Below are 27,197 nucleotides of genomic sequence, written 5' to 3' on the forward strand. Positions count from 1 at the left end.
ATTGATTTTTAGAGAGGGTGGGAGGGAGGGGGAGACAGACAAAGAGACAGAAAGAGAAAAAAGCATCGATGTGAGAGAGACACTTCAATTGGTTGCTTCCCTCACGTGCCGGGACCGAGTCCTCAAATCTGGATTTTAGAAGGAAGTTGTAATTCTAGATAATTCTAGTAGAAAGGGGGTATGGGTGAAAATCACTAAAAATCCCACCACTGACAGTTTGATGTACTTTCTTTAGTCTTATACAGAATAAGATGATTTTTCAATAATTTTATAAAGCTTTAATAATCAAAATTGTTTTTATTACACTTGGTGCATCACTCATTTTTTCCATGCTGCAGCTTACTCTTCACTATTACTTTTTAAATAAACAACTTTTAAGTTTGCTCAATTACAAATGATTCTATAATAAATACCTTCATGCATACAACCATTCATGTTTTACATTACTCTCTTAAGAAAAAAATCTGAAAAAACAGGAGAACCAAGATGGCGGCATAGGTTAACGCCGGAGTTTGCTGCCTTGAACAACTACTTCAAAAGTGAAACTAAAAGACGGAACGGACATCACCCAGAACCACAGGAACGCTGGCTGAGTGGAAGTCCTACAACTAGGAGGAAAGAGAAACGCATACAGACACTCAGAGGAGGCGCAGTGCTGAAGTCAAATTCTGAGGTGCGGAGTGCGCGGAGCGGGCTGGCGGCGGAGGGCGTGGTTGGCGTTTTCAATCGGGAGGGAGTCGCAGACTCTGAGCTCCAGATACAGGCGAGTCTTTAGGGACCCAGACTCAAACGGGAGAAGTGGGACTGTCTGGCTTCGGTCAGAGCGAGTGCAGCTTTCTCTCCGAGGTTTGCAGCGGTCGCTGGGACTCAGAGAGGCAGAGCCCCTGGGGACAGGACTGAGAGCCGCCATAACTGCTCTCTCCGGCCCGCCCTGTTGATCCCGTGAGACCCACCCACCCCGCCCAAGCCCTGCACAAAGGCATTTGCCGGATAGCCTCAGGCAAAGGCTAGATTAGCACCTCCCTAGAGGACAGAAGTTCTCTCACTGCAGACACAGCTAATTTTCACAGCCACTTGGCCTGGAGGTCAAACCCTCCCTGGTATTAGCTACAACAATCAAGGCTTAACTACAAGACTGCGCACAAAGACCACTAGGGGGTGCACCAAGAAAGCATAACAAAATGCGGAGACAAAGAAACAGGACAAAATTGTCAATGGAAGATATAGAGTTCAGAACCACACTTTTAAGGTCTCTCAAGAACTGTTTAGAAGACGCCGATAAACTTAATGAGATCTACAAGAAAACTAATGAGACCCTCGATGTTATGTTGGGGAACCAACTAGAAATTAAGCATACACGGACTGAAATAACGAATATTATACAGACTCCCGACAGCAGACCAGAGGAGCGCAAGAATCAACTCAATGATTTGAAATGCGAGGAAGCAAAAAACACCCAACCGGAAAAGCAAAATGAAAAAAGAATCCAAAAATGCGAGGATAGTGTAAGGAGCCTCTGGGACAGCTTCAAGCGTAACAACATCAGAATTATAGGGGTGCTAGAAGATGAGAGAGACCAAGATATTGAAAACCTATTTGAAGAAATAATGACAGAAAACTTCCCCCACCTGGTGAAAGAAATGGACTTACCGGTCCAAAAAGCGCGGAGAACCCCAAACAAAAGGAATCCAAAGAGGACCACACCAAGACACATCATAATTAAAATGCCAAGAGCAAAAGACAAAGAGAGAACCTTAAAAGCAGCAAGAGAAAGAAACTCAGTTACCTACAAGGGAATACCCATACGACTGTCAGCTGATTTCTCAACAGAAACTTTGCAGGCCAGAAGGGAGTGACAAGAAATATTCAAAGTGATGAATACCAAGAACCTACAACCACGATTACTTTATCCAGCAAAGCTATCATTCAGAATTGAAGGTCAGAGAAAGAGCTTCCCAGATAAGGAAAAGCTAAAGGAGTTCATCACCACCAAACCAGGATTATATGAAATGCTGAAAGGTATCCTTTAAGAAGAGGAAGAGGAAGAGGAAGAAAAAGGTAAAGATACAAATTATGAACAACAAATATGCATCTATCAACAAGTGAATCTAAGAATCAAGTGAATAAATAATCTGATGAACAGAATGAACTGGTGATTATAATAGAATCAGGGACATAGACAGGGAATGGACTGACTATTCTTGGGGGGGAAAGGGGTGTGGGAGATGCGGGAAGAGACTGGACAAAAATAGTGCACCTATGGATGAGGACAGTGGGTGGGGAGTGAGGGCGGAGGGTGGGGCAGGAACTGGGAGGAGGGGAGTTATGGGGGGGAAAAAAGAGGAACAAATGTAATAATCTGAACAATAAAGATTTAATTAAAAAAAAAAAGAAGAAAAAAATCCTATTAGGACTATGTTAAAAAGTTAAAAATTGCCTTTTAAAAGAGTCATACAAATTTAAAATGCTAATAATAATTCCCAAATACCATTTTTTAAAACTCCCTCATTTCATGTAAAAATGGCATTTCAGTTTTCCAATTAGTTCTTTTACTATCAGGGAGGCTAACATTTTCTCCTGTTTATTTATTAGATGTATTTTCTCTCATACCTACCTTTTCCTGATTGTCTAGCCTGAAATAAGTCCTCCTTATATGTATGCCCACACAACTCAATACTTGCCCTCTTTTTTTGTTACTTTTACAATTAATTGCTTAACATCTGTCTTCCACAATAAAGTAAGCTCCACAAACACAGGAAACGTTGCTCTCTACTATATCCTAATCCTTTGCCAGGGACTGGTAGAAAGTGGTTGAATAAATGAAATGCTCATTTATATATATCTCTCTCACAAAAACAGTATTTTATAGTTTTATTGTGCAGTAATTCAGTAAATGATTTTTTTCTGCTTACTCAAATTAGTAATGTTTTCCCATATGTGATAGTGCTTCAAGCAAAGTTACAATTCTGAATGTGTTATCAGTGTAAGATCCAGTCTTAACAGAGATTTCACTTTATTAACAACTCTCTGAATAACTCTGTGCAGCATGGAACTGCCAATAAAAGCTGGCTGTCCCATGGTTATTCCAGAGTGCTAAATGAGATCACTTTAAGAAAACATAAATTAAGGGACAACATAGTTAGATCCAAAAGGTAAACAAATCTTTTCTTTTTCCTTTTTATTGAATGTATTGGTGTGACACTGGTTAAAAAAATTATACAGGTTTCAGGTGCACAATTCCACAACACATTATCTGTGCACTGTATTGTATGTTCACCACCCTCCAAAAAATCTTTTTGGTAAGCTCTAAAAGGCCAAACTAAAACTATTTTAACTAAAAATACTGGATATTTTCTAAAAATAAACACTTCCTTAGTTAGACTGTAATTATCCCTTATAAAAATAACTCTCTGATTGGAGACATCTTTCTGCAAATCAAAATATGGTCAGAAAACCATCTGTTACTCTCCTGACTATCCCATAAAGAAAAAAAAAAATAATTTAATATGCACCTTGTTATCCATGTACAATGTTAAGATTATTTCTGACCATTCTAGGACTGATCATTTGAATTTGAGGATTGTCTAGAATAGTGTTTCTCAGATTTCCTGTGGTGAAGGGGCCAGTATTGGGGGGGTGGGGGGGGGAGGTGTGTATGTGTGTGTGTGTTTAAAAATTTACATTCCATCGTGGAACTGATATTTTTAAATACAATAACAAGTTACTAGATAAATAGATAATATGTTTGGATGTTGTGACAATGTCAAATGTTAACAAAATTTCTAAATGGCTACTCAATTTTTATACTTATCTTGAACAGTCTGCAGACCATTCTTTCAGGAGCACTAGTCCAGACTATGATTTTTTACTTTATAATAATGTCATTGCTCTTCAATACCAACACCAAGATAGCATCAACTAATTGTTACTTTTAATAACTCCAACAATATATAACCATAGAATCTCGGGATTAAGTCATTTTAGAGGTTTACCCAGTGTAACCTCTTAATAAAACCCATATAAGAATATTATGTAAGAGACTTCCAGTCAAGAGGACGGCGAAGTAAACATGATACTCGCCTCCTCCCACAACCACATCAAAATTACAACTACACTACAGAACAATCACCATTCAGAACTACGCGAAATGGAAGTCCTACAACTAGGGATTAAAGAAGAAGCCACATCGCCCTGGCCAGTGTGGCTAGGTTGGAGCATAGTCCTGTACACCATAAGGTGATGGGTTAGATTCTCAGTCTGGCTCATACCTAGGTTGTGGGTTTGAACCCTGGTTGGGGTGCATGCAGGAGGCAACTGATCGATGTTTCTCTCTCACATCAATATTTCTCTCTCTCTAGAATCAATAAAAAAATAAATAAAAAGGTAACAAAGCACCAGCAGCAGCAGCCACATTGAGACTGATAGAAAGGGTGGACATGTGGAATGAACTGATCCCACATGTGGCAGATAAAAATTGGGAGAAGCCCTAAGTGGTTTGGCTCAGAGGATAGAGAGTCAGCCTGAGGACTGAAGGGTCCTGGGTTCGATTCCGGTCAAGGGCATGTAGTACCTTGGTTTCAGGCTTGATCCCCAGTAGGGGGTGTGCAGGAGACAGCTGATCAGTGTTTCTCTCTTATCAATGTTTCTAACTCTCTATCCCTTTTCCTTCCTGTCTGTAAAATACTCAATAAAAAAATACTTTTAAAAAAAATTGGGAGGAATATCTCAGCTGCAGAGGTTCCCCTTGAGGAATTAAGTGTCCCAACCCCACACAAGGCCTCCCATTCCAGGGTTCCAGTGCCAGGAAGATAAGCCCCCATAACTTCTGGAGGTAAAAACCAGAGGGGATTGTGGCTGAGGGAGACAGAGGCCTCCCGGAGTCCCAGGCAGTTCCTCTTAAAGGGCCCACTCACCGCTTAGTCAGACTCACTCCCTCTAAGTTCTAGTCTGGGGGCAGCAGCTCAAAGGCACCAGGGGCATACGGAGGGGAACTGATTTGTCTGGCATCAGGGCAAGAACTGGAGGAACAACTTTCTCCCCAACAGAAATGCTGGTAGAGACCATTATTCCTTTTCTGAATTTTCTCACCACAGAACAGGCAGGTGGGAGCCATATCTGAGTCTCTTTCAACTTGGCTATCACTCTTCACCTTCCCTGGTGATTCTTTGAGACCCCACATTACCCAAATTGTGGACCCACCCAAGCTGTTTTCAGTGGCTTTTCCATAGGAATGGCTTATCTTGGCTCATGCTTCAGACTTTCCTAAAATCTCTCAAACAAGCAGCATCTGGCCTCAGCATGCCCAATACCACTCACTAAGTGGCCCCAGACCTGGCATTAGCAGCAGTCAGCCATGGTTCATAGCTTGGTCTCTCTCGGATACCTCCAAGCCCAGCACACATCTGCAGATCACTTTGTAGCTTATGCTGGGTGGCCTGGGGCAGAACACAAGCAACAAGCAGCAGCTGACCTTGGCCTGCGTCTATGGGGAGGCCCCAGAGCCAGTGCAACCTATGGATAGCTTCAGACCAAGTCGAAAGACCATCACCCAACCACCTCCACAAGTGACACATCCAAAGGGCAGAATATCCTTGGGTGAGGATTAACAAGAACAAAAATAGAGTAATTTACAGAGAATCAACAGGAGAGTAAATAAAGATGAGAATCAAATCAGCCATCCTATATTATCAACACTAATAAAAGAGAAAAATGGTAATTGGCGTACAAGCTACCCTTTTCATTGGCTAATCAGGGCTATATGCAAATTAACTGCCAACTATGATTGGCAGTTAACTGCCAACTAAGATTGGCAGTTAACTGCCAACTAAGATTGGCATTAACTGCCAACAAGATGGTGGTTAATTTGCATATGTAGGCACAATGCAGGGAGGCGAAAGGGAAAGCAGGAAGAAGCCCCCTGCCACTGACAGTGATCAGAAACCGAGGGGGGAGCTAAGAGCTGGGGGGCAGGGCAAAGGTGGCCCCAGGGCCGCCTTTGCCCTGCCCCCCAGCCATGATCAGAGAATCAGGTGCCTTTTCCGCCCTGGCCAGTGATAGCAGGAAGTAGGGGTGGAGCCAGCGATGGGAGCTGGGCACGGTCGAAGCTGGCAGTCCCAGGAGCTAGGGGTCCCTTGCCTGGGCCTAAAGCGAAGCCCACGATCGTGGGGCCCCTGCAGCTGTGGGTCCCCGCTGCCCGGGCTGGATGCCTAGGCCAGAGGCGTCCGGCCCGGGCAAGGGGCCGAGCCTGCGATTGGAGGGTGATGGGGGTCAACGCCTGAGGGCTCCCAGTATGTGAGAGGGGGCAGGCTGGGCTGAGGGACACTCCCCCCCCCCCCCGCCACCCAGTGCACGACTTTCGTGCACCGGGCCCCTAGTAAAAGCATAATATGCAAATCGACCGAGTGGCCAAACAGCGGAACGACCATCTGGACGACCATCCAGGACCACGCTATAACACCCACTGGCACCAGGCCAGCCAAGGTGGGTGCGATGCAATTGGTCAAGAAACTGACCATCACCCCATGATCACCCCGCAGAGGGAGGCCAAGGCCACCAGCTGGCGGGGCCATAAATCGGGAGGCTCTATGATGGCCCCAAAGAGGGAGGCCCAGGCCACCAACCCGTGGGCTTCGGCGGGTGGGCGGGGCCTCCCTCTGCGAGGGAAGCCCGGGTCCCGGGTACCGGAGGGAAGCCAGTACCAGCAGCCGGGAGAAGAAAGGCCCCCTCTTGCATGAAAGGCCTCTAGTTTGGAATACAAGAAAGCAAAACACACCCAATCAGAATAGCAAAAAGAAAAAAGAATTCAAAAAAGTGAGGACAGAGTAAGGAGCCTTTGTGACAATTTCAACTGTACCAACATTAGCATCATGGTGATCCTGGAAGGAAAAGAGAGCAAGAAATTGAAAACCTATTTGAAAATAATGACAGAAAACTTCCCTAACCTGGTGAAGGACATAGACATACAAGTTCAGGAAGTGCAGGGAATCCCAAACAAGATGAACTCAAAGAGGCCTATAGCAAGACACATCATAATTAAAATGTCAAAGGTTAAAGACAAAAAGAGAATCTTAAAAGCAGCAAGAGAAAAGACTTAGTTACCTACAAGCGAACTCCCATCGGATTGTCAGCTGATTTCTCAACAGAAATTTTTCAGGCCAGAGGAATTGGCATGAAATAAAGCGATGAAAAGCAAGGACCTACAACCAAGACAGCAGCACTCTAATTTAAAATTGAAGGAGAAATAAAGACCTTGCCAAATAAGAAAAAGCTAAAGGAGTTCATAACTACCAAATCAACACTACAATAAATGTTGAAGGGATTGCTTTAAGAAAAAGGAAAAAAAAAAAAAGATAAAAAGAAAATAACAAAATGGCAATTAATACATATCAACAATTACTTTAAATGCAAATGGTTTAAATGTGCAATCATAAAACACACTGTGGGCCAAAACCGGTTTGGCTCAGTGGATAGAGCGTCGGCCTGCGGACTGAAAGGTCCCAGGTTCAATTCCGGTCAAGGGCATGTACCTGGGTTGCGGGCATATCCCCAGTAGGAGATGTGCAGGAGGCAGCTGATCGATGTTTCTCTCTCATCGATGTTTCTAACTCTCTTTCTCCCTTCCTCTCTGTAAAAAATCAATAAAATATATTTTAAAAAAACAAACAAACATAAAACACACTGTGGCTGAATGGATAACAAAACAAGACCCTTACATATGTTTATCAGAGACTCACTTCAGATGGAAAGACACAGACAGACACACACACACACACACACACACACTGCAAGTAAAGGGATGGAAAAAACATATTTAATGCAAATGGAAATGAAAAAAAGAAAAAAAACAACAACAGCTGGAGTAGCAATATTTATACCAAACAAAATAGACTTTTAAGCAAAGGCTATAAGAGACAAAGGACATTACATAATGATAAAGGGATCAAGCCAACAAGAGGATATAACTCTTTTAAACATTCATGCACCCAACATAGGAGCACTAAAATATGTAAAGTATACTTGAGGGGCATAAAGGGAGTAATCTCTGTAATAAAGCCATAGTAGGGGATTTTAATACCCAACTGACATCTAAAGATAAATCGTCCAAACAGAAAATCAGTAAGGAAACAGTAACCTTAAATGACACACTAGACCAGATGATATTTCCAGAGCATTTCACCCCAAAACAGCAGAATATACATTCTTTTCAAGTGCACATGGAACATTTTCCAGGATGGACCACATTGTAGGACACAAAACATGTCTCAAAAATTTAAAAAGACTGAAATCATATCAAGCATCTTCTCTGTCCACAAGGGTATGAAACTAGAAATAAACTACAAGAAAAAAACTAAACACAAACAAATACACAGAGGCTAAATAACATGTTACTAAGCAATGCATGGGTTAACCATGAGATCCAGGAAAAAAATCAAAATATACTTAGAGACAAATAAAAATAAAAACACAACAACCGCAAATCTATGGGACATAGTAAAATCAGTCCTAAGAGGGAAATTTATAGCATTATAGGCATACCTCAAGAAATAAGAAAAACCTCAAATGAACAATATAATCTTATACCGAAAGGAACTAGAGAAAGAACAAACAAAGCCCAAAGTGAGTAGAAGGAAGGAATAATAAAGATCAGAGAAGAAATAAACAAAACAGTCTAAAAAGATAACACAATAGATCAATAAAACCAGATTTAAGTTCTCTGAAAAGCTGAACAAGACTGATAAACCTTTAACCAGATTCATCAAGGAAAACAGAGGACCAAAATAAATAAAATCAGAAATGAAAGAGAAGGTAACAACTGACACCACAGAAATACAAAGGAGTGTAAGAAAATACTATGAACAACTGTATGCTAACAAATTAGATAATCTGGAAGAAATAGATAAAATCCTAGAAACATACAATCTTCCAAAACAAAACCAAGAAAAAACAGAACACCTGAACAGACCGATAACAACGAATGAAATAGAAGCAGTAATAAAAAAAAACCTCACAACATAAAAAAGTCCTGGACCAGATGGCTTCACAGATGAATTTTACCGAAGATTCAAAGAAGAACAATTATCCTCAAACTATTCCAAAAATTCAAGAGGAGGAAAGACTCCCAAGCTTTTTACGAGGACAGCATTATCTTAATTCCAAAACCAGATAAAGACACTACAAAGGAAGAAAAGTATAGGCCATATCCCTGATGAACATAGATGCAAAAATCCTCAACAAAATATTAGGAGACCAAATTCAGCAATACATTAAAATGATCATTAACAATGATCAAGGGGGATCTATTCCTGGGATGCAAGAATGCTACAAAATCCACAAATCAATTAACATGATACACCACATAAAAAAAATAAAGGATAAAATTCATATGATCATATCAATAGATGCAGAAAAAGTACTTGACAAAATCCAGCACCCATTTATGATGAAAACTCAGCAAAGTGGAAAGGAGGAAACATACCTAAACATACCAAACCCACAGCTAACACAATGGGGAAAAACTAAAAGCGTTTCCCTTAAGATGAGGAACAAGTTGAGGAATGTCCACTTTCACAACTCTTATTCAACATAATACTGGAAGTCTTAGCTGTGGGAAACTGTTTATTGCCTTCACTATCTGATAAGCGTAGATAGAGAACCCCCCCCCACCCCCACCCCAAGGATGGGTGCCTTTGAAGCCCTAGCAAAGGTCCGAGCTAGGCGATTCCTCTGTTTGTCCAACAGTGGTAGCTGAAACTACTCCCCCATTTATTATTATGTAAATCCTTGCTGATGGGCTAGTCTGCCTGTTACTGGGGGGTCGCCTGCCTAAGGGCTATGCTGTGGGGGTATCCCAGATCAATAAAAGCTTGGTGAGGCCTGAGCACAGGTAGAGGAACTTCCCCTTGAGTTGGACTTTCCTGCCTGGCCCCCCAATATTTCCAATTATCTCTTGTCTTTTCTCTTTCATTTGTGTGTGGCTCCACTTCCAGGTCCTGAACCCTGAACCACGCGGGACGTGGGAAGGAAACACTCAACACTTAGCCACGGCAATCAGACAAGAAAAAATAAAAGGCATCCAAATTGGAAAGAAAGAAGTAAAACTCATCACTTGCAGATGGCATAATACCATATAGAGAGAACCCTAAAAATTTCATCAAAAACTACTAGAACTGTTTAATGAATTCAGCAAAGTAGTAGGACACAAAATAAATATTCAGAAATCGATTATTTTTAAGTCAATAATGAACTATCAGAAAAGGAAACTAAGAAAACAATCCCATTTACAATTGTCTCAAAGCAAATAAAATACCTAGAAATAAATTTAAGCAAGGAGGTAAAAGAACTATACTTGGAAAATTATAAGATGCTAAAGAAAGAAACTGAAGAAGTTTCAAATAAATGGAAGCATATACTGTGCTCATGAATAGGAAGAATTAACATCATTAAAGTGTCCATACTATCCGAGAAAATCTATAGATTCAATTCCTATCAAAATACCAGCAGCATGTTTCACATAACTAGAACAGATAATCCAAAAATTGATATGGAATCACACAAGACCCTGAATAGCCACAGCAATCTTGAGAAAGAACAAAATTGGACGTATCACATTATCTGATATCAAACTATACAGTAAGGTTTTAGTAATCAAAACAGCATGGTACAGTCATAAAAACAGACATATAAATTAACGAAACAGAATAGAGCGCCAAGAAATAAACTTGAAACCAATACAAAATAATATTGAATGTAAAGTGTAATTGAAACATAAAATTTGAAAAAAAATAAAAGTTGGGCCCTCCCAAGAGATATTTTAGCCAAAAATTTTATCAATTTCAAATATCAATATTTTGTCATATTACAATAGTCACTGTAAATATTTCATATTTAGAATGATCTAATTACCTATTTTTTATTTATTTATTTTTTTGATATATTTTATTGATTTTTTACAGAGAGGAAGGGAGATAGAGAGTTAGAAACATCAATGAGAGAGAAACATCAATCAGCTGCCTCCTGCACACCTCCTACTGGGGATGTGCCCACAACCAAGGTACATGCCCTTGACCGGAATCAAACCTGGGACCCCTCAGTCTGCAGGCCATCGCTCTATCCACTGAGTCAAACTGGTTACGGCAAATTACCTATTTTTTAAATAATTTTTTAAATTTACTTTTTTGTATCTAATTATCCATTATCTAACACTGTATTTTGAATATCATTTACTTTTTTCTTATCTCTTAGGATAAAAGCAATGAAATTAATGTGTAAGAAACCCTGGTCATTATTAGTTATGAAGATATTTTCGTAAAAAACCCTCAAAAGTGTTCTAGAAATAAAAGAATTACATGTCAAGTAAGACAGTACAATATAGCCGAAACCGGTTTGGCTCAGTGGATAGAGCGTCGGCCTGCGGACTGAAAGGTCCCAGGTTCGATTCCGGTCAAGGGCATGTACCTGGGTTGCGGGCACATCCCCGGTGGGGGATGTGCAGGAGGCGGCTGATCGATGTTTTTCTCTCATCGATGTTTCTGAGTCTCTATCTCTCTCCCTTCCTCTCTGTAAAAAATCAATAAAATATATATTTAAAAAAAAAAAAAAAGACAGTACAATACAGTTAGGCAGACATTTTTGGATATAGCAATAAACTAGGTAAAAGAAGCCCAAAGAGAAATGAAGAATTAAACATCATTTTTTATGATGATGACTCTCAAAAAGCGAGAAAGGGATACCAGAATCATCTACAAAAGCTTTTTCCAATTTTACCAATGTCATGTATTAGATCCTACACATTATCCTCCAATACAGTTGCATGACCCAATTATATTTAAAACAAACAAACAAACAAGTAACACACTCCCATGGGAAGGTATACCAGCCTTGTGATCACTCATAAAGAGGTATAAAACATTACATTAAAACCTATCTTTAAAGTAAAACCAATTTACCAAATATTGAATATTTATTAAATGTTTAGTATCTACTAAAAGGCTCAGGTTCTGCCATTTTTGGTGTACCGGGTATTTCTAGAGAAAATCTTTTGGTTTAATATTTTAAAAGATGGTATTTGAAACTTACCAATTTAAGCCAGAGACTGAGAAACCGAGGATCATTATAATATCTTTTTTCTCCTTGTAATGCTTCTACAGCTCTTTCCAATAATGTTGACATATTACTCTCCTTCCCACCCTGGGGATAGTTCTGCTCCGTCCAGTTAATATACCTGAACAAGAAGAAAAGGAAAAGAACATTTTAAAAGTACATTAAACTTCTGTTTTTGCTTCAAGACCCATTCTGGATTTTTTAAAGCAGAAATATCTAATGTATTGGAAGTATGCTTATTTAGAGGTCCTCAATGGCATGTCCTAAGCTTGTATCCCTTAGACTTTTCCAAGTATCTCTAATAAGTGCCAATTGGAAATAATGGGGATGGGGATAAAAGGGTGTAGTTCACGCTACAAACTTGAAATTTCTTTAGTCTTGAATACCTCAGGAAGAGACACTATAATTATTCTGTTTCTTTGTCCACAAGACACCACTTTTTATTCTGGCACACTGTTCTATAAACCCCAATTTGAGAAGCATGGCCATAAGGATTCATCTGTTAAGGTGGAATAAAAAATACTCACCTATCCCAAACATCCAGAGGGTCATTTCCAGTGTAAAATCGAATTTCAGATTCAAATTCCCTAAAATTTAAACAAAACAATGTTAACATAAGCAATAGTTAAAGTAGCCAAATAAGTAAGTATCACCTCCATTTTTATTAAGTGTTTAATGTGAATCTAGATAACTACACTGGAGTTTGAGGGTTTGTTAAACAGCAAGAATAAGAATAGAGATAATTAGGATTCTGCCTGGTAACATAACAACACATGTAGAAATTAGAGAAACAAATTCCAAGAAACATATAAAAAAGCAGTATTACACAGCAATTTAACATCCTGGAACAAGACTCCCTAGGTTCAAATGCAGTTCTAGTAATCACTAACTGAGTGACATTGGACAAGCTATTTAAATTCTGTTTTCAGTTTCCTCATCTGCAAAATGGGATAATAATACTACTAGTACCTATCTTATTAGGTTGATTAGTCTTAAATGTAAAATGTTTAGCCATAACTCAATAAATGAAAGCTATTATTTTATATGTATACTAGAGGCATGGTGCACGAAATTCGTGCACTCTTTTTTTTGGGGGGGGGGGGGGGAGTCCCTCAGCCCAGATTGCTAGAGGGAGCAGGCCAGGCCTAGGAACCCCACCAGTGCACAATCGGGGCTGGGGAAGGATGCGGGAGGGCTCCAGGGCGTGCCTGGCCCGTCTCAGTAGGTCCCGATAAGCCAGACCCCAGCAGCAAGCTAACCTACCAGTCGGAGTGTCTGCCCCCTGGTGGTCAGTGTGCATCATAGCAAGCAGTTGAGCGGTCTTAGCATATCATTAGCATATTACACTTTGATTGAACGGATGACTGGACAACCGAACACTTAGCATATTAGGCTTTTATTATGTAGGATAATAGTATGGAACAAACTAAATAGATACACACACACACACACAGACACACACACATGCACAAATCTTAAGAGTTAAAGAAAATTCCATGGGCAACATTAGTCAAAGAAGAGTAATATAATACCCTTTGTAATACTTTAAGCAATAAAAAAAAAAAAAAAAAAAAAAGAAGAGTAATATCATGTAATTTGGGAAGTGCCTTAAAGAAAGTAAAAAAAATGACTTTGTAAAGATCTGGGAAAGGCCAAGGGCTATAAGAGTTAAGACTGACCAGTTAGAATAGAAGGAAAATTGGGTAATAAACCACAATTTAGATAAATCAACAAAAACTGTATGAGGTTATGTTTGATATAAATAATAATAAAATAGTCCCTGACACAAAGACATTTATACTCTAACTAGAGGCCCAGTGCATGACATTCGTGCACTGGGAGGTGTGGGGGTCCCTCAGCCCAACCTGCACTCTCTCCAATCTGGGAGCCCTCAGGGGGAGCCCTCTCCAATCCAGGAGTTTCTGTCTGTCTTTGCAATCATATGAGCGAATTGTCTGAGACCCCAACTCAGTTTGGTTTGTTGCTCACAGAAGAATAGAGGCTTTTTTTTTTTTTTTTTTTTTGCTTTGCTTTATTGGTGGAGATTTCCTGGAAGTTTTAGGATATCTTCCCTTTAACTTTTCCTAGACACTCTGATTTTTACTTATGTCTCTCACCTTTGCTTTCCCTCCATCCCCCACTGCAACAGTAACTTGCTCCAGGCTCACTTTGCTCTAGTGCAGTGATGGCGAACCTTTTGAGCTCAGCATTCACCATTTTGAAAAACCCTAACTTAACTCTGGTGCCATGTCACATATAGAAATTTTTTGATATTTGCAACCATAGTAAAACAAACATTTATATTTTTGTTATTTATTTTATATATTTAAATGCCGTTTAACAAAGAAAAATCAACCAAAAAGAGTTCATGTGTCACCTCTGACATGCATGTGTCATAGGTTCGCCATCACTGCTCTAGTGTCTAGGACAGTGGTTCTCAACCTTGGCTGCACATTAGAATCACCTGGGAATCTTTTTAAAATCCTGATTTCTGGGCCTCATCCTCTGGAAATTCTGTTTCTTTGTTATGGGGTGGGGCCACAACATTAGTAACAAAGAAACAGAATTTCTGGAGGATGAGGCCCAGAAATCAGGATTTTAAAAAGATTCCCAGGTGATTCTAATGTGCAGCCAAGGTTGAGAACCACTGGTCTAGGAGATCTGTTTGCCACCAGAACGATTCCCAGCATTCCTGGTGCTCCCCGCACTCTTGGTTTTCCCTTCCTGCTCTGTCTCTGTCCCATGGCCTCCCACTCTGCCTGCCAAGTCCTCCAAGCCGCCAGCTCTCCCTCTGGCAGCTTGGGGAGCCAATTTCCCCAAACTGCTCCACTCTCCACCGGCTCTCCCACTCTGCGCCTGTTTATGTAAATTAACCCACCATCTTTGTCGGGTTAATTTGCATACTCACTCCTGATTGGCTGGTGAGCGCAGCAGAGGGATGGTCAATTTACATGTTTCTCTTTTATTATATAGGATAAGACAAGGTTTAAAATGAAAAATTAACAAAAAATACAAAACAGTACAGTATATTACAATTGCCAAGAATGGATCATTAAGGCTTTAAGAAATCAAAGCAGCAGGCTCAGAAGGTGAAGAACCCATAACATTTGAAAGAAAAAGGGAGTTTTCCAGGAGAGAAATCAATATTAACACATTTTGTACCGCTCAGGAGTTTTCTCGTGTTTCGCGCGCCATCTGTTAAGGACCGCTCACGAGTGTTCTCGTTTTTCACGCCCATGGAAAAAGGAGCGAATCTAGATACTTATGTAAATTTTGTTTGGTCCCTCTTTATAGAGGAAAATGTTTTACGCAGTACCATATGTTAAAAAAGTACTAGGGCCGAAACCAGTTTGGCTCAGTGGATAGAGAGTCGGCCTGCGAACTGAAGAGTCCCGGGTTCGATTCCAGTCAAGGGCATGTACCTGGGTTGCGGGCATATCCCCAGTGGGAGATGTGCAGGAGGCAGCTGATTGATGTTTCTCTCTCATTGATGTTTCTAACTCTCTATCTCTCTCCCTTCCTCTCTGTGGAAAATCAATAAAATATATTTAAAAAAAAAAAAAAAGTACTAGGAACTTTAATTGTTTAATTGTTTTTGTAAATAAAAATGTTATAATTATTGAAAAACAACACCTAAAGTGCATTATGATGATTTAAATAACGTGCAGTTTGCCCAAAAACGTGCGGTCCCTGGCGTATGTCTTAGAGATTTCTATGCGGTACGCAATGTGTTATATTAAGTTGTGAAGGTGGGAAAGTTTAACCAGAGGAAATTGAGCTATAACATAAAATCAATATTGGAAACAAATGGAGCTATCTGGAGAGGTAAGAAGGGCATGAGCCACTGTTGGTTCTTTAATTGGAGAGTATCTTGAATATGACAAGATTTCAAAAAGATTAACCAAGTAACATTTTAAGACTAAGACCATTAGGAAAGCAGCTACAATTATAAAGCTAAAATGGCAATTTAAGTACGAGATGAGGGGATTATCTGCAGAAATGGTGAAAAATAAAAACTAAGACACTACTAGTAAAAATCAGCCATCCTCCAAATTAATCTATAGGTTCAGTGCAATCCAATCAAAATCCCAGGTCTTTCTTTTATAGAAATTAAAAAGATGATTTTAAAAATTTGTTTGGAAAGACAAAGGACCAAAAATAGCTAAAATTATTTTGAAAAAACAATAAAACTTGAAGAACACACTCTACCTGACTTTAAAACTTAACCACATACAGAGCTAATCAAGACAATGAATGATTGGTCAAAGAATAGACAATTAGGACAATGGAACAGAACAGAGTCCAGAAATAATACACACATACACAAGCAAATGATTTTTGCCAAGGACCCCTAAGCAATTCAACAGGGAAAGTAAAAAAAAAAATAAAACTCTTCAACAAATGGAGGCAGACCAATTAGATATCCATAATGGGGGAGGCAAGAGAGGGAAGGGAGGGAGAACTTTTACTCCAATCTTACACTATACACAAGGATATATTTAAGATGAATCATAGACCTAAACATAAAAGCTAAAACAATAAAGCTACTGGAAGAAAACATAGAATAACATTGCAACTTTGGAGTAGCAACACTCTCCTAGAGATGACACAAAAAACACTAATCAAAAAGAAAAACACTAATGAATTACTTTCCATGAAAATTAAAAACTTATTGCTTATCAAAAAATACCACCAAGAAAATAGACAGCCATGAACTGGGAGAAAATATTCGCAACACATATTTGCTAAAGGCCTTGTATACAGTCTATATAAAGAACTCCTGGAATCTAATTTTAAAACTGAGCAAAACATCTAACTAATACAACACACAAGACGTTATAGAAAAGGCCAATAAGCCCTAGCCAGTTTGGCTTAGTGGATAGCGTGTTGGCCCTTTGACTGAGGGGTCCAGGTTTCTATTCCAGGCACATACCTTGGTTCCAGTCTCAATCCCCAGCCCTGGTTGGGGCATGTGCAGGAGGCAACCAATTGATGTGTGTCTCTCTCACATCAATGTTTCTCTCTGACTCTAACCCTTCCTTCCACTCTCTCTAAAAATCAATGGAAAAATATCCTCAGGTTAGGATTAACAACCACAAAAAAGTGCTCACTACCATTAGTCACCATGATAGTAAATGGGAAGTCAAACCATAATGAGATACTATTACACATCCACCAGAATGGCTAAAACAAAAATGACTGACACCATCAAATACTGGAGTGGATTTGGAGCAAATAGACTTTCGTACATTGGTGGTAGAAGTGTAAAATATCACAACCTTTTTAGAAAACTGGAAGTTTCTTAAGAAGTTAAACATATATTTATTCTATGATCCAGAAATTCCTTTCCAAGAGAAGTGAAAATCTATGCCCACAAAAAGCCTTGTATAAGAATGTTCATAGTAGCTTTACTCATAAAACAAACAAAATCAGAAAGAATCTAAATGCCCACCAATTGATGAATAGATAAACAAATGGAATACTACTCAGTAATAAAAAGGAGCTATCTACTTATACATGCAATATGGAAAAAACCATGCTGAGTAAAAGAACCATATGATTCCACTTATATAAAATTCTAGAATAAGCAAAAGTAACCTATGTTGACAGCAATCTAATCACTGGTTATATTAGAAATGAGATTCACTATTTAATAACTGGTGAAACATTTATCTAATTATATATTACAGGTAGATAAAAAGATATTTGGAAAGCAAGTAAAAGATGCATACAGTAGTTAAATAATCCTGGAAAACCTGAACATGGAAGAACTTAGGTAAAATGCAGTAGGAAGTCAACAAGAAAAAGGTGTAGTTGGAGAAGTGAAAAAAACTAGTAAAATGTCACAGAAGCCAGGAAGAACAGAATACTACCAGCTCTGAAGCAAAATCATAAAACCCAACGCTTTTAAAGATCCAATGAGATGAACAAGAATACTCATTACATAACCCCAAATTATAATTTATCTATGACTAAAGGCCCGGTGCACAAATTTGTGCACCAGTGGGGTCCCTCGGCTTGGCCTGCAGGATTGGGCCAAAACCAGCTCTCCAACATCCCCCCAAGGGGTCCCGGACTGCAAGAGGGCACAGGCAGGCAGAGGGACCCCACCGGTGCAAAACTGGGGTGCAAAATCAGGGCCGGGGAGGGATGTGGGAGGTTGGCCAGGCGGGGAGGGACAGGGGGAGGGCTGTAGGGCGTGTCTGGCCCGTCTCACTCAGTCCCAATTGGCCAGACCCCAGCAGCAAGCTAACCTACCAGTTGGAGCGTCTGCCCCCTGGTGGTCAGTGCACGTCATAGCGAGCAGTTGAGCGGCCTTAGCATATCATTAGCATATTACGCTTTGATTGGTTGAATGAACGACCAGATGACTGGACACTTAGCTTTTATTATATAGGACTAGAGGCCCGGTGCACAAAAATTTGTGCACTCGGGTGGGTCCCTCAGCCCACCCTGTGCCCTCTCGCAATCTGGGGCCCCTTGGGGGCCCCTTCCCCTGGCTGCTGGCACCAGTTTTCCTCCGGTGCCCGGAACCCAGGCCTTCGCTCTTCGCTGGGAGGGGCCCACACGGTGGGCGAGGGGCTTAGCTCTTTTAAAAATACTTCTGAATGTTTGGTAAATAACCCTGTAGGAATCTACTTTCTGAAACATGCTGGTTGTTAAGGGCTGATTTGGGTAATCAACAAAATGTATGTTAAAATCCTAATCCCCAGAACCTCAGAATGTACCTGTATATGGAGATAAGATCTTTAAAGAGGGGATTACATTAAATTGTGGCAGTTCCAGTGGGACCCTTAGCCCATCTCACTGAAGTCCTTATAAGAAGAGAAATGTTGGGGTCCAGCCCCAGCAGGTCCAGGGGTTCCCAAAGAAGGAATGACACAGAGGCAGCATTCAGGTTATCATCATAGCCAGGTTCTCTTTTTATTGTCCTGTTACATCTATATTTATACTATTTGATCCTATAAACATGCCTCTATAAGCTTTTTTTTTTTTTTTTTTGCATCGGGTCCATTTATTGGGGGGTCAGTCAAAGGGGGAGCTGGCTAGGGTGGGGTAGGGCAGCAGCTTGTCTGGCCCCCGAGAAACCCAACTTAAGTCCAGAGTCTCGAGGGCTTAGAAGCCAAAGTCTTCCTCCACCTTTATCTGCACGGGGGCCAGCTCCGGAGTCAGGGGGACTCCTGCCCGGTGCCCTTCCTATGGCACTCGCCGCCTCTTCCAACTGCTGGGCCCCTCGCCAGGGGCCGGGCTGCTGGCTTCTGTGGGCGCTGGCGTCCTCCTGGGCGGGGACAGCCCCTCTTTCTCTGGAGGCTCGTTCTCAGCGTTGCCTGGGTTGGGGGCGTCTCTGCCCTGGCTGCCCTCGTCCTCCAGTAAGATGGTGAACTGGCTGGCCCGGTAGTTGTCACCGTAGGAGTCCAGCACCTTCATGAGGAACCTCCGCTCCTGCTGGAGTCTCCATGTTATCCTCTATATCATCTGATGGAGCCTGTTCAGGACCCGCTCCTTCGCCTGCTCAATCTCCCTGCAGCGCCGATCCAGCGCCTGGTACTTCCTGCGATTGAGTTCCTGTTGGCGCCGCCCTTGCTGGCCTCAGGCTGCCTCCTCCTCTTCGTCTCGCTCCTGGAGGCTGGAGCTGCCCAGACCCCCAGACACGAACTCCACTTCGGTCTCAAGCTCGCTCTCCAGGATGTGACCACCGAACAGCGGAGGCAGCGCCAGCTCCCAGCCGGGAGGTGCTGAGAACTCCTCAAAGCCCACAGCTGCCATGGACCCCTCTCTCTGCCCCAGCTCCATTTCTCCCTGGCTCCCGACGCAGAACTTCCAACCTTGCAAGCCTCTAGTTTAAAGTGGCTTGCGAAACTACAGCCCATCCGATTTCACAGCCAGGCACCCAGGCCCTGGCCACTAAGCCTCCTGGGAGTTGTAGTTCTCTATTTCCGGCTTGCCTCCCTCGCCCCACCCCCACCCCAGTCCCAACTGAAAGGCCCTGCTGGCTGGTCTAACCCTGTGGCCAGGCATCTGAGTCACCTCGGGTCTTTATTCCTGTCCCGACACCACGCCATCTGACCATGGAGACTCTCCTCTTGCGAGGCCCCTGGGTCTCCTTCTGGGTCTCCTCAGCCCAGGCACTGGATTGCGTACCACAGCTGCAACTCAGCCCTGGGCCCTGGGTCTCCTTCTGGGGCCTGGCTGCGTCGCCCCTGGGGTCCAGATGGTGTCCCCAGGCAGCTATGCAGCCTGGCCTCTGGCCCTGCCTCTGGGTGTTCTCCCATCACTGGTGATCAGTGACCTGAGAAGGCAGGCAGACATCCCCCTCTTCCCTGCCCCACCCAGCTTCTCCCATTACTGGCCCAGGGCCGGCAAAGGCGGCCAGGTTCTCTTATCACAGAAGCCGGCAAAGGAGGCCTGGCTTCTCCGAGCAAAGGCAGCTCGGTTCTCTGGCTCTTGGCTGCCGCCTGGGTTTCCGATTGCAGTCAGCGGCAGGCAGCTTCTTCCCTCCTTCCCCTTTCGCCTCCCAGCATTGCGCCTATGTTGGCAGTTAACTGCCAATCTTAGTTGGCAGTGAATTTGCATATAGCCCTGATTAGCCAATGAAAAGGGTATCGTCGTACACCAATTACCATTTTTCTCTTTTATTAGATAGGATGGAAGAATTTTTTTGTCAGAGACCCAGGATAGAAACGGATACTGTACTTTTTTGAAAAAAAGCATATTTATCAAAACATTATTAGACAAAGGAAAGCAAGTTCCATAGGTCCGTTTGAATAATGTAGGTTTTTGTTTTGTTTTTTTCAGTTTTTGTTTATCCAGAGTTTGTTAAATCATTATTGAGACACTTTCTAGTATAAATTCAGTTTCTCTCAGGTTTACATTTTCTTTGGAGGTCACTATTCCTTTTTGGTACATTGTCAAAAATACTTTCCTAAAAAGTTAATAATTGAATACACATAAAAGATAGCGGATTCAATCTCATTCAGTACTCAGAATTTAAGGAAGAAATTTCTCTAATTGATTACTATCAAATAAAAGAGCTAATTCTGTTTGGGATTCAGAATGACAGAATACTTTTGGAAAATATAGTAATATGATACTTGCTTTACTTTGTTTCTCATTGCCCCTTGTATAAGATGCATTTCTACTGATACAAGAGTTTGCCTGCTTCATAATGAAATGAAATCCTATAGCTCTTGTTTTTAATCATACTTGAGATCTTCAGATAGCTGTCATGATGAGAAAACATGTGAGGAACAGAATCTCATACTACCAATTTTTAAAGAGTACTCCTTATGCCATTTCCTACCACAGTTGGGGATGAACAATGACAGGTTGAGCCCCAAATGTTCTACGCACCGTTTCTGCTGCTGTAGAGTAGTGTTTCGGGCAGACTCTTGTTGTGCCAATACACCCTGAAGTGTGGATATGCTCCGCCCCTGTCTCAAGGGTTGTACATTTTCTTTACTCAGCTCCCATTCATCTCCCTCCAGAGACATGGCTTCACTGTGAAGGGGAAAACAAAAATAAGTTTCATATCAGTATTGAAACATATCACGAGATTATTGTAAATGTTCTCAGATAAATGATTATTCATGATTTTTGGGTTGAATATTGTGGGCATGCACATTAGTAGTGTTATTACACTTCTAAGCTTCTGAGTCTGTGACCTGATTTCCAAGTGTATGACTATAGTATTTGCCCAATGGAAGGGAGAATGTAGCAGGGTATTGTGGACAGTATTATAAGAATAAAGTTTAAGGCAGGAAGGAAAGAAGGGAAACAATTATTATAAATTTGGCAAAGTGGACAAAAAATAATTCTATGCCTACCATGGAACGCATCATCTAGTTTAATTTAAAATTAGCAAAGCTTTCATCAGAATGATACCCATGCTTCAGCTGATGACTTAAAACTAAAGTTTACATATATAGCCAGCCCAGAGCAGAAGCAGACAAAAATACATTCTACTGGTCACAACTGCCCTCCCCACCCCCAACCCCCGCCCCATTCTATCAAGCCCATGGGTAGGGGGAGGGGGGAGGGAATCTCCACACGTTTTTTTGGAGGCAACCACCATATTCGGTATGGACTCTGAACTTCAGAGCTCTGTCATGGTCAGATAAAAGCCTACATCTGGATGACAGGCATTATTTCTGGATTTGAAACAGAGACAGATTAGGCACTAATCTTCAAAATTGAATGAAAGATATCTGTGACCTCAGTCTAGATGAGAGAGCAAATCTCTCTTCAAGAAAATAAGTTAAGTCAGACTTCGGACTGAAGGGTCCCCGGTTGGATTCCGGTCAAGGGCACATTCCTGGGTTGCAGGCTGGATCCCCAGTAGGGGTGTGCAGGAGGAAGCCAATCAATGATTCTCTTATCATTGATGTTTCTCTCTCTCCCTCTCCCTTCCGCTCTGAAATCAATAAAAATATATTTTTAAAAAAGAAAGAAAAGAAGTTAAGCCCTAGCTGGTTTGGCTCAGTGGACTGAGCATTGGCCCATGGACTAAAGAGTCATGAGTTCGATTCCAGTCAAGTGCACATACCTCGGTTTTGGGACCAAGCGGGAGGCAACCAATCAATGTGTCTCTCTCACATTAATGTGGGGTTTTTTCCCTCTCTCTCTGTCTCTCCCCCTCCCTTCCACTCTCTAAAAAATCAATGGAAAAATATTCTGGGGTGAGGGTTAATGAGAAGAGGAGAAGGGAGAGGGGGAGAAGAAGAAAATAAGTTAATTTAGGTTGTAACTACTCACATCTTTTTAATATTGTGTGAATCCTGTACCAGCCATGCCATTTATTTTTGTATCCCCCATGGTCTAATACAGGATCTGACACTAGTAAGCAATAAATAAATACTTGAGTTCATCTGAATTTCTTCTCTTGCTCTTAAACTAGCAATTAAATGATCTCAGTTAAATGCCCTAAACTGAGTTGGGACTCCTCCCTTGCCTCCTCCTCCTACTCCTCCCACAGTCTTCCCCATCTCAATTTCATTTTTCCAGTTGCTCAAAAGTCTTGGTACCAAACCTTGACACTCTTCTCATACCTCCCCAGTCACTCCACAAGTCCTGTTGGCTGTACCTTCAAAATATATCTAGACATCAACCTATTCTCACCATCTTTACTGCTTCCAGCTTGGCTCAAGCTGCCACTTCTCCTGCCTGGATTATTTCAAAAACTTCTTAACTCATTTCCTTGCTTCCATCCTTTTCTACCTGTAGTCTTTTAAACACTGCAGCCAAAGGGATCCAATTTAAATCCATGTCAGACCATGTTTCTTCCGCTGACTTTCAACTACAATCAGAGTAAAAGCCAAGTCCTTACAATGCCTGCATCTCACCTTTTTTCCTTCATTCCCTTGGACTCTCCTGGCTCATTGGGCTTCAGCTCCGTGCAGGTGTAGCTCCGCCTCCAACCCTCACCCTCCAGCCTCTGCACCTCCCCCACATAAATGCATGACTAGCTGGCGAGCATCTCTCAAGTCTTGACCCCAATGACACCTTCTCAGCGAGGCCTCCTGTTCAAAACCGTCTAAAATTGCACCAAGCCCTCTGCCCCACCTTTTTTATTTTTTTAAGTAGTGACCACCATCTACCTTTTACTTTATTTATCTCACTTACTGTCTGTTGTCCCTACCCACACCTCACCCCAGAACTCAAGTTTCACGAGGGTAGGGGTTTTTGTGTCTTTTGTTTGCTGCGCCTGGCACTTAGTAGGTTGTCGATAAGTATTTGTTGCATGAACTAAAGAGCTCGTGACGTGACATCTATCTAGGTCAGTGGTTCTCCACCTTGGCTGCACATTAGAATCACCTGGGAATCTTGTTAAAATCCTGATTTCTGGGCCTCATCATTAGTAACAAAGAAACAGAATTTCCGGAGGATGAGGCCCAGAAATCAGGATTTTAACAAGATTCCCAGGTGATTCTAATGGGCAGCCAAGGTGGAGAACCACTGCTCTAGGCATGGTGTACCCCAGAGTGAAAACGCAGAGAACTCCAACCCAGAAGAGGTCATACATACTCTACAGGTGGGAAAGCGGCAAGCACGCGGAGAAGGGCTCGGGTTTCTAACTATGCTACCGCCATCATTACAGCACCTGCCATTTGCTGAGCACTTATTTGGAGTCTGTCACTTTACGAATACTTTGGAATTCTCCCAGAACCCGGCAGGGTAAGATTAATATCAATATTTCCCATATTAAGACGTGTCCAAGGTCAAACAGCCAGCAAATGGCTGAGCTGAGATACAAACGCAGCCACCCCACCCCCCATCCCACCCCCGCTCCAATCCCACGTTCTCTGTAACACTGGGTCCCACAGCCTCCTTCCTGCTGAAGCGGCGGGGAGCGGGTCGCAGCGCCGGCCACGCGGAGGTCAGGGCTTATCCTGAGTCTGCACCTCCGCCCCGGCGTCAGACTCCACCAGGAGGGAGGCTGCGGCCGGCCTGCTCTTCTGCTGACCGTGCGCCCTTCTCCTTGCCTGTTCCGAGCGGGGCCTCGGTCTCCTGTTAGGTATCTCGGGGCCTCGCAGGACCAGCCCTCAGCTCTCGCACCTACCTCAAAGCACCCTCTTCCTTCTTCGCCGCCATCCTGCATCCCCGGCCCAGGTCCTTGTCCCGCTGTGGGCCTTTCCTCAGGGCCGCAGACCGTCGGGGCTTCCTTCTGCAGCCTGTCCTTGGAGGTATCAAAGCGACCAGAGGGTGCTCCGCAACCTAGGAAAAGCACGCACCTAACTCCGTAACGAACCAGCCACCTCCAGACTAGCCGCCAACTTTCAAATTTAACGGTCCCTCACGGACGACGTAACTACGCCCCTCCGCTCTTATTCGCGCCTCTTGCTCAAGGCATTCTGGGGTTTGTAGTTTATCCCAGGTTTAACCCACGCAGCCGCGGTGCATAATGGGAGTTGTAGTTTCCAGGCTCGGTGGCTGCCAGGTGCCCCAGGTTTAAGGGGTATAAATTCTCTGCAGGTGCTTTCTGCGCGTAAGGCTAGTTTCTGGGCCAAGTCAAAGACACTTTAAGTACCAAAACTTCTTTGATGTTTTGAGTGTAGGAAGAAATTTTTGACTGCTTGCACTTGGCTTGACTTTTTTCTGGGGTGACTGGCCAGGCTATATGATCACCCCCTGATGTCTGCCCCAGGTCTCACATGTGTCCAGAGTGCTTAGGCTACTTTGACCCAGTTGTTTCTAACTCTTGAATTCAGAAGAGCTGAATTCTAGTTCTGTAATCATCATATCAGAGTTGCACCTGTCCTGTGTCCTAGTCTCTCTAACCTAGCTATCACGTTGAAAACATATGAACTCAATCATAATAAGATGTTAGTAACAGTTAATGTTTGAATGCACCATTTCCCACATCATTTTCTAAGATGCTAAATATATGTTACAGGAAAATAAGTGTTTGGTGTTCAAATAAGTTTCTGAAATTCTGGGTTAAATGAGCATCTTTACTGAAAGTCTCCCAAGAGATCTAATATGCCAAAGTGCATCATGAATCTCGGAGGGAAGTGCTAGTTTTCTATTGCTGCTATAACAAACTACCATAAATTTAGTAGCTTAACGCCACACCAATTTGTTATTTTACAGTTCGGTATAACAGAAGTTTGACCTGATCTCATTGGGCTAAGCAAGAATTTGTTTTCTATTTTCTAGTTTTTAGAGGCATTCACTGGTGTTCCTGGGCTTGTGGCCCCCTTCCTTTACCTTCAAAGTCAGCAACACAGCATTTTTCTGGCTTCTGTCACAGCTCTTTCTCTGACCACAGTCAAGAAAATCTCCCTGCTTCTAAGGGCTCATGTGATTAGATTGGGTCCACCCAGATGATCTAGGACAGTGGTTCTCAACCTCCCTAATGCCGAGACCCTTTAATACAGTTCCTCATGTTGTGGTGACCCCCAACCATAAAATTATTTTTGTTGCTACTTCATAACTGTAATTTTGCTACTGTTATGAATCGTCATGTAAGTATCTGTTATGCAGGGTGTATTTTCATTGTTACAAATTGAACATAATTAAAGCATAGTGATTAATCACAAAAGCAATATGTAATTATGTATGTGTTTTCCGATGGTCTTAGGCGACCCCTGTGAAAGGGCCATTCGACCTTCAAAGGGGTCTCGACCCACAGGTTGAGAACCGCTGATCTAGGATACCCTTTCTATCTCAAGGTCTTGAACCTTTATCAGATCTGCCCTTTTGTTATATAAAGTGACATATTCACAGGTTCCATGGATTAGAATATGGACCTCTTTGGGGGCCATTATTCTACCTACTAATGGGGGTGCTGAAATATGTTGACATATCTAAACTTATTTGATCCTAAAGAAACTTTCTCAAATATCTTTCAGAACAGATTTTAGGCTCATTGTATTTTAACAGTAGGCCTAGGAGAAGAATATACAATACATAAAGGAATAAATCTTAATGGTGGAATTTCAGGCACAGTTGCATGTGGTAGCAGTTAGGGACTAGCAAGCTCCTCATTTTCACCCACTTACTGCATATGCAAAGCCATACCTATCTGCACCAGTGGCTGTTAGAGGGATTCAGTTATCAGAAAAACCTATGATCTCTTGCTTGTGGAGGTTGTGTGTGTTCTTGATTGTCAAAGGCTGATTTCCCCCAACTGTGCCTTCATAGATTATACAAAATCAGCTTTAGTAGGCTAAACTGCAAAGATGAAAACCTCTGGGTCTCCAGGGAACCCTTGGATGGACTGCTTGTTTACTGTTGCAACCACAGGAGGAGGGAGGGACTGTCCCACGGCTGGGAGGAAGGTCAAGAGAGACCAAATGGGTGTGTGTGTGTGTGTGTGTGTGTGTGTGTGTGTGTGTGTGTAGGGCCTGAAGGAGACCACATCTGGGAAAGCAGCATCACTATGCTGGCCTTTACCCTAGCAACAGATCAGCCAATCAGAGCAGCACCTGCATCTTGTATTTACCAGTGGTGAAGTGTCTTGAGGTAGAAGAACCAATGAGAAAGAGGCATAGTAATTCAAACCATCTTGTGTTGCCAGGAGGTAGGGAGGTGAAGGGTGAAAAGATACATTAGCCCAGTGCTGGGGGCTACTGGCTGCTGTCTAGTTGCATCTCACAGTA

At 42.2% G+C, this 27,197-nt stretch overlaps 1 protein-coding gene across 2 annotated transcripts in view; it reads right to left on the minus strand.

The window, feature by feature from the left end:
- The window catches only part of BUB1B (BUB1 mitotic checkpoint serine/threonine kinase B), a 74,734-nt gene extending 49,834 nt beyond the window's left edge, over positions 1-24,900 (minus strand). For both annotated transcript variants that reach the window (XM_059704981.1, XM_059704972.1), the window contains exons 1-4: positions 24,656-24,900; positions 21,451-21,597; positions 12,627-12,686; positions 12,076-12,220 (exon numbers count right to left, since the gene is read on the minus strand). In XM_059704981.1, coding sequence (XP_059560964.1) covers positions 12,076-12,220; positions 12,627-12,686; positions 21,451-21,597; positions 24,656-24,687 — 384 coding nt within the window. In that variant the 5' untranslated portion in view covers positions 24,688-24,900. The remainder of the gene's footprint in view (positions 1-12,075; positions 12,221-12,626; positions 12,687-21,450; positions 21,598-24,655) is intronic.
- Between the last annotated feature and the right edge of the window lie 2,297 nt (positions 24,901-27,197).

The sequence above is a fragment of the Myotis daubentonii genome, chromosome 1, assembly GCF_963259705.1.
Source record: "Myotis daubentonii chromosome 1, mMyoDau2.1, whole genome shotgun sequence".
NCBI lineage: Eukaryota > Metazoa > Chordata > Mammalia > Chiroptera > Vespertilionidae > Myotis > Myotis daubentonii.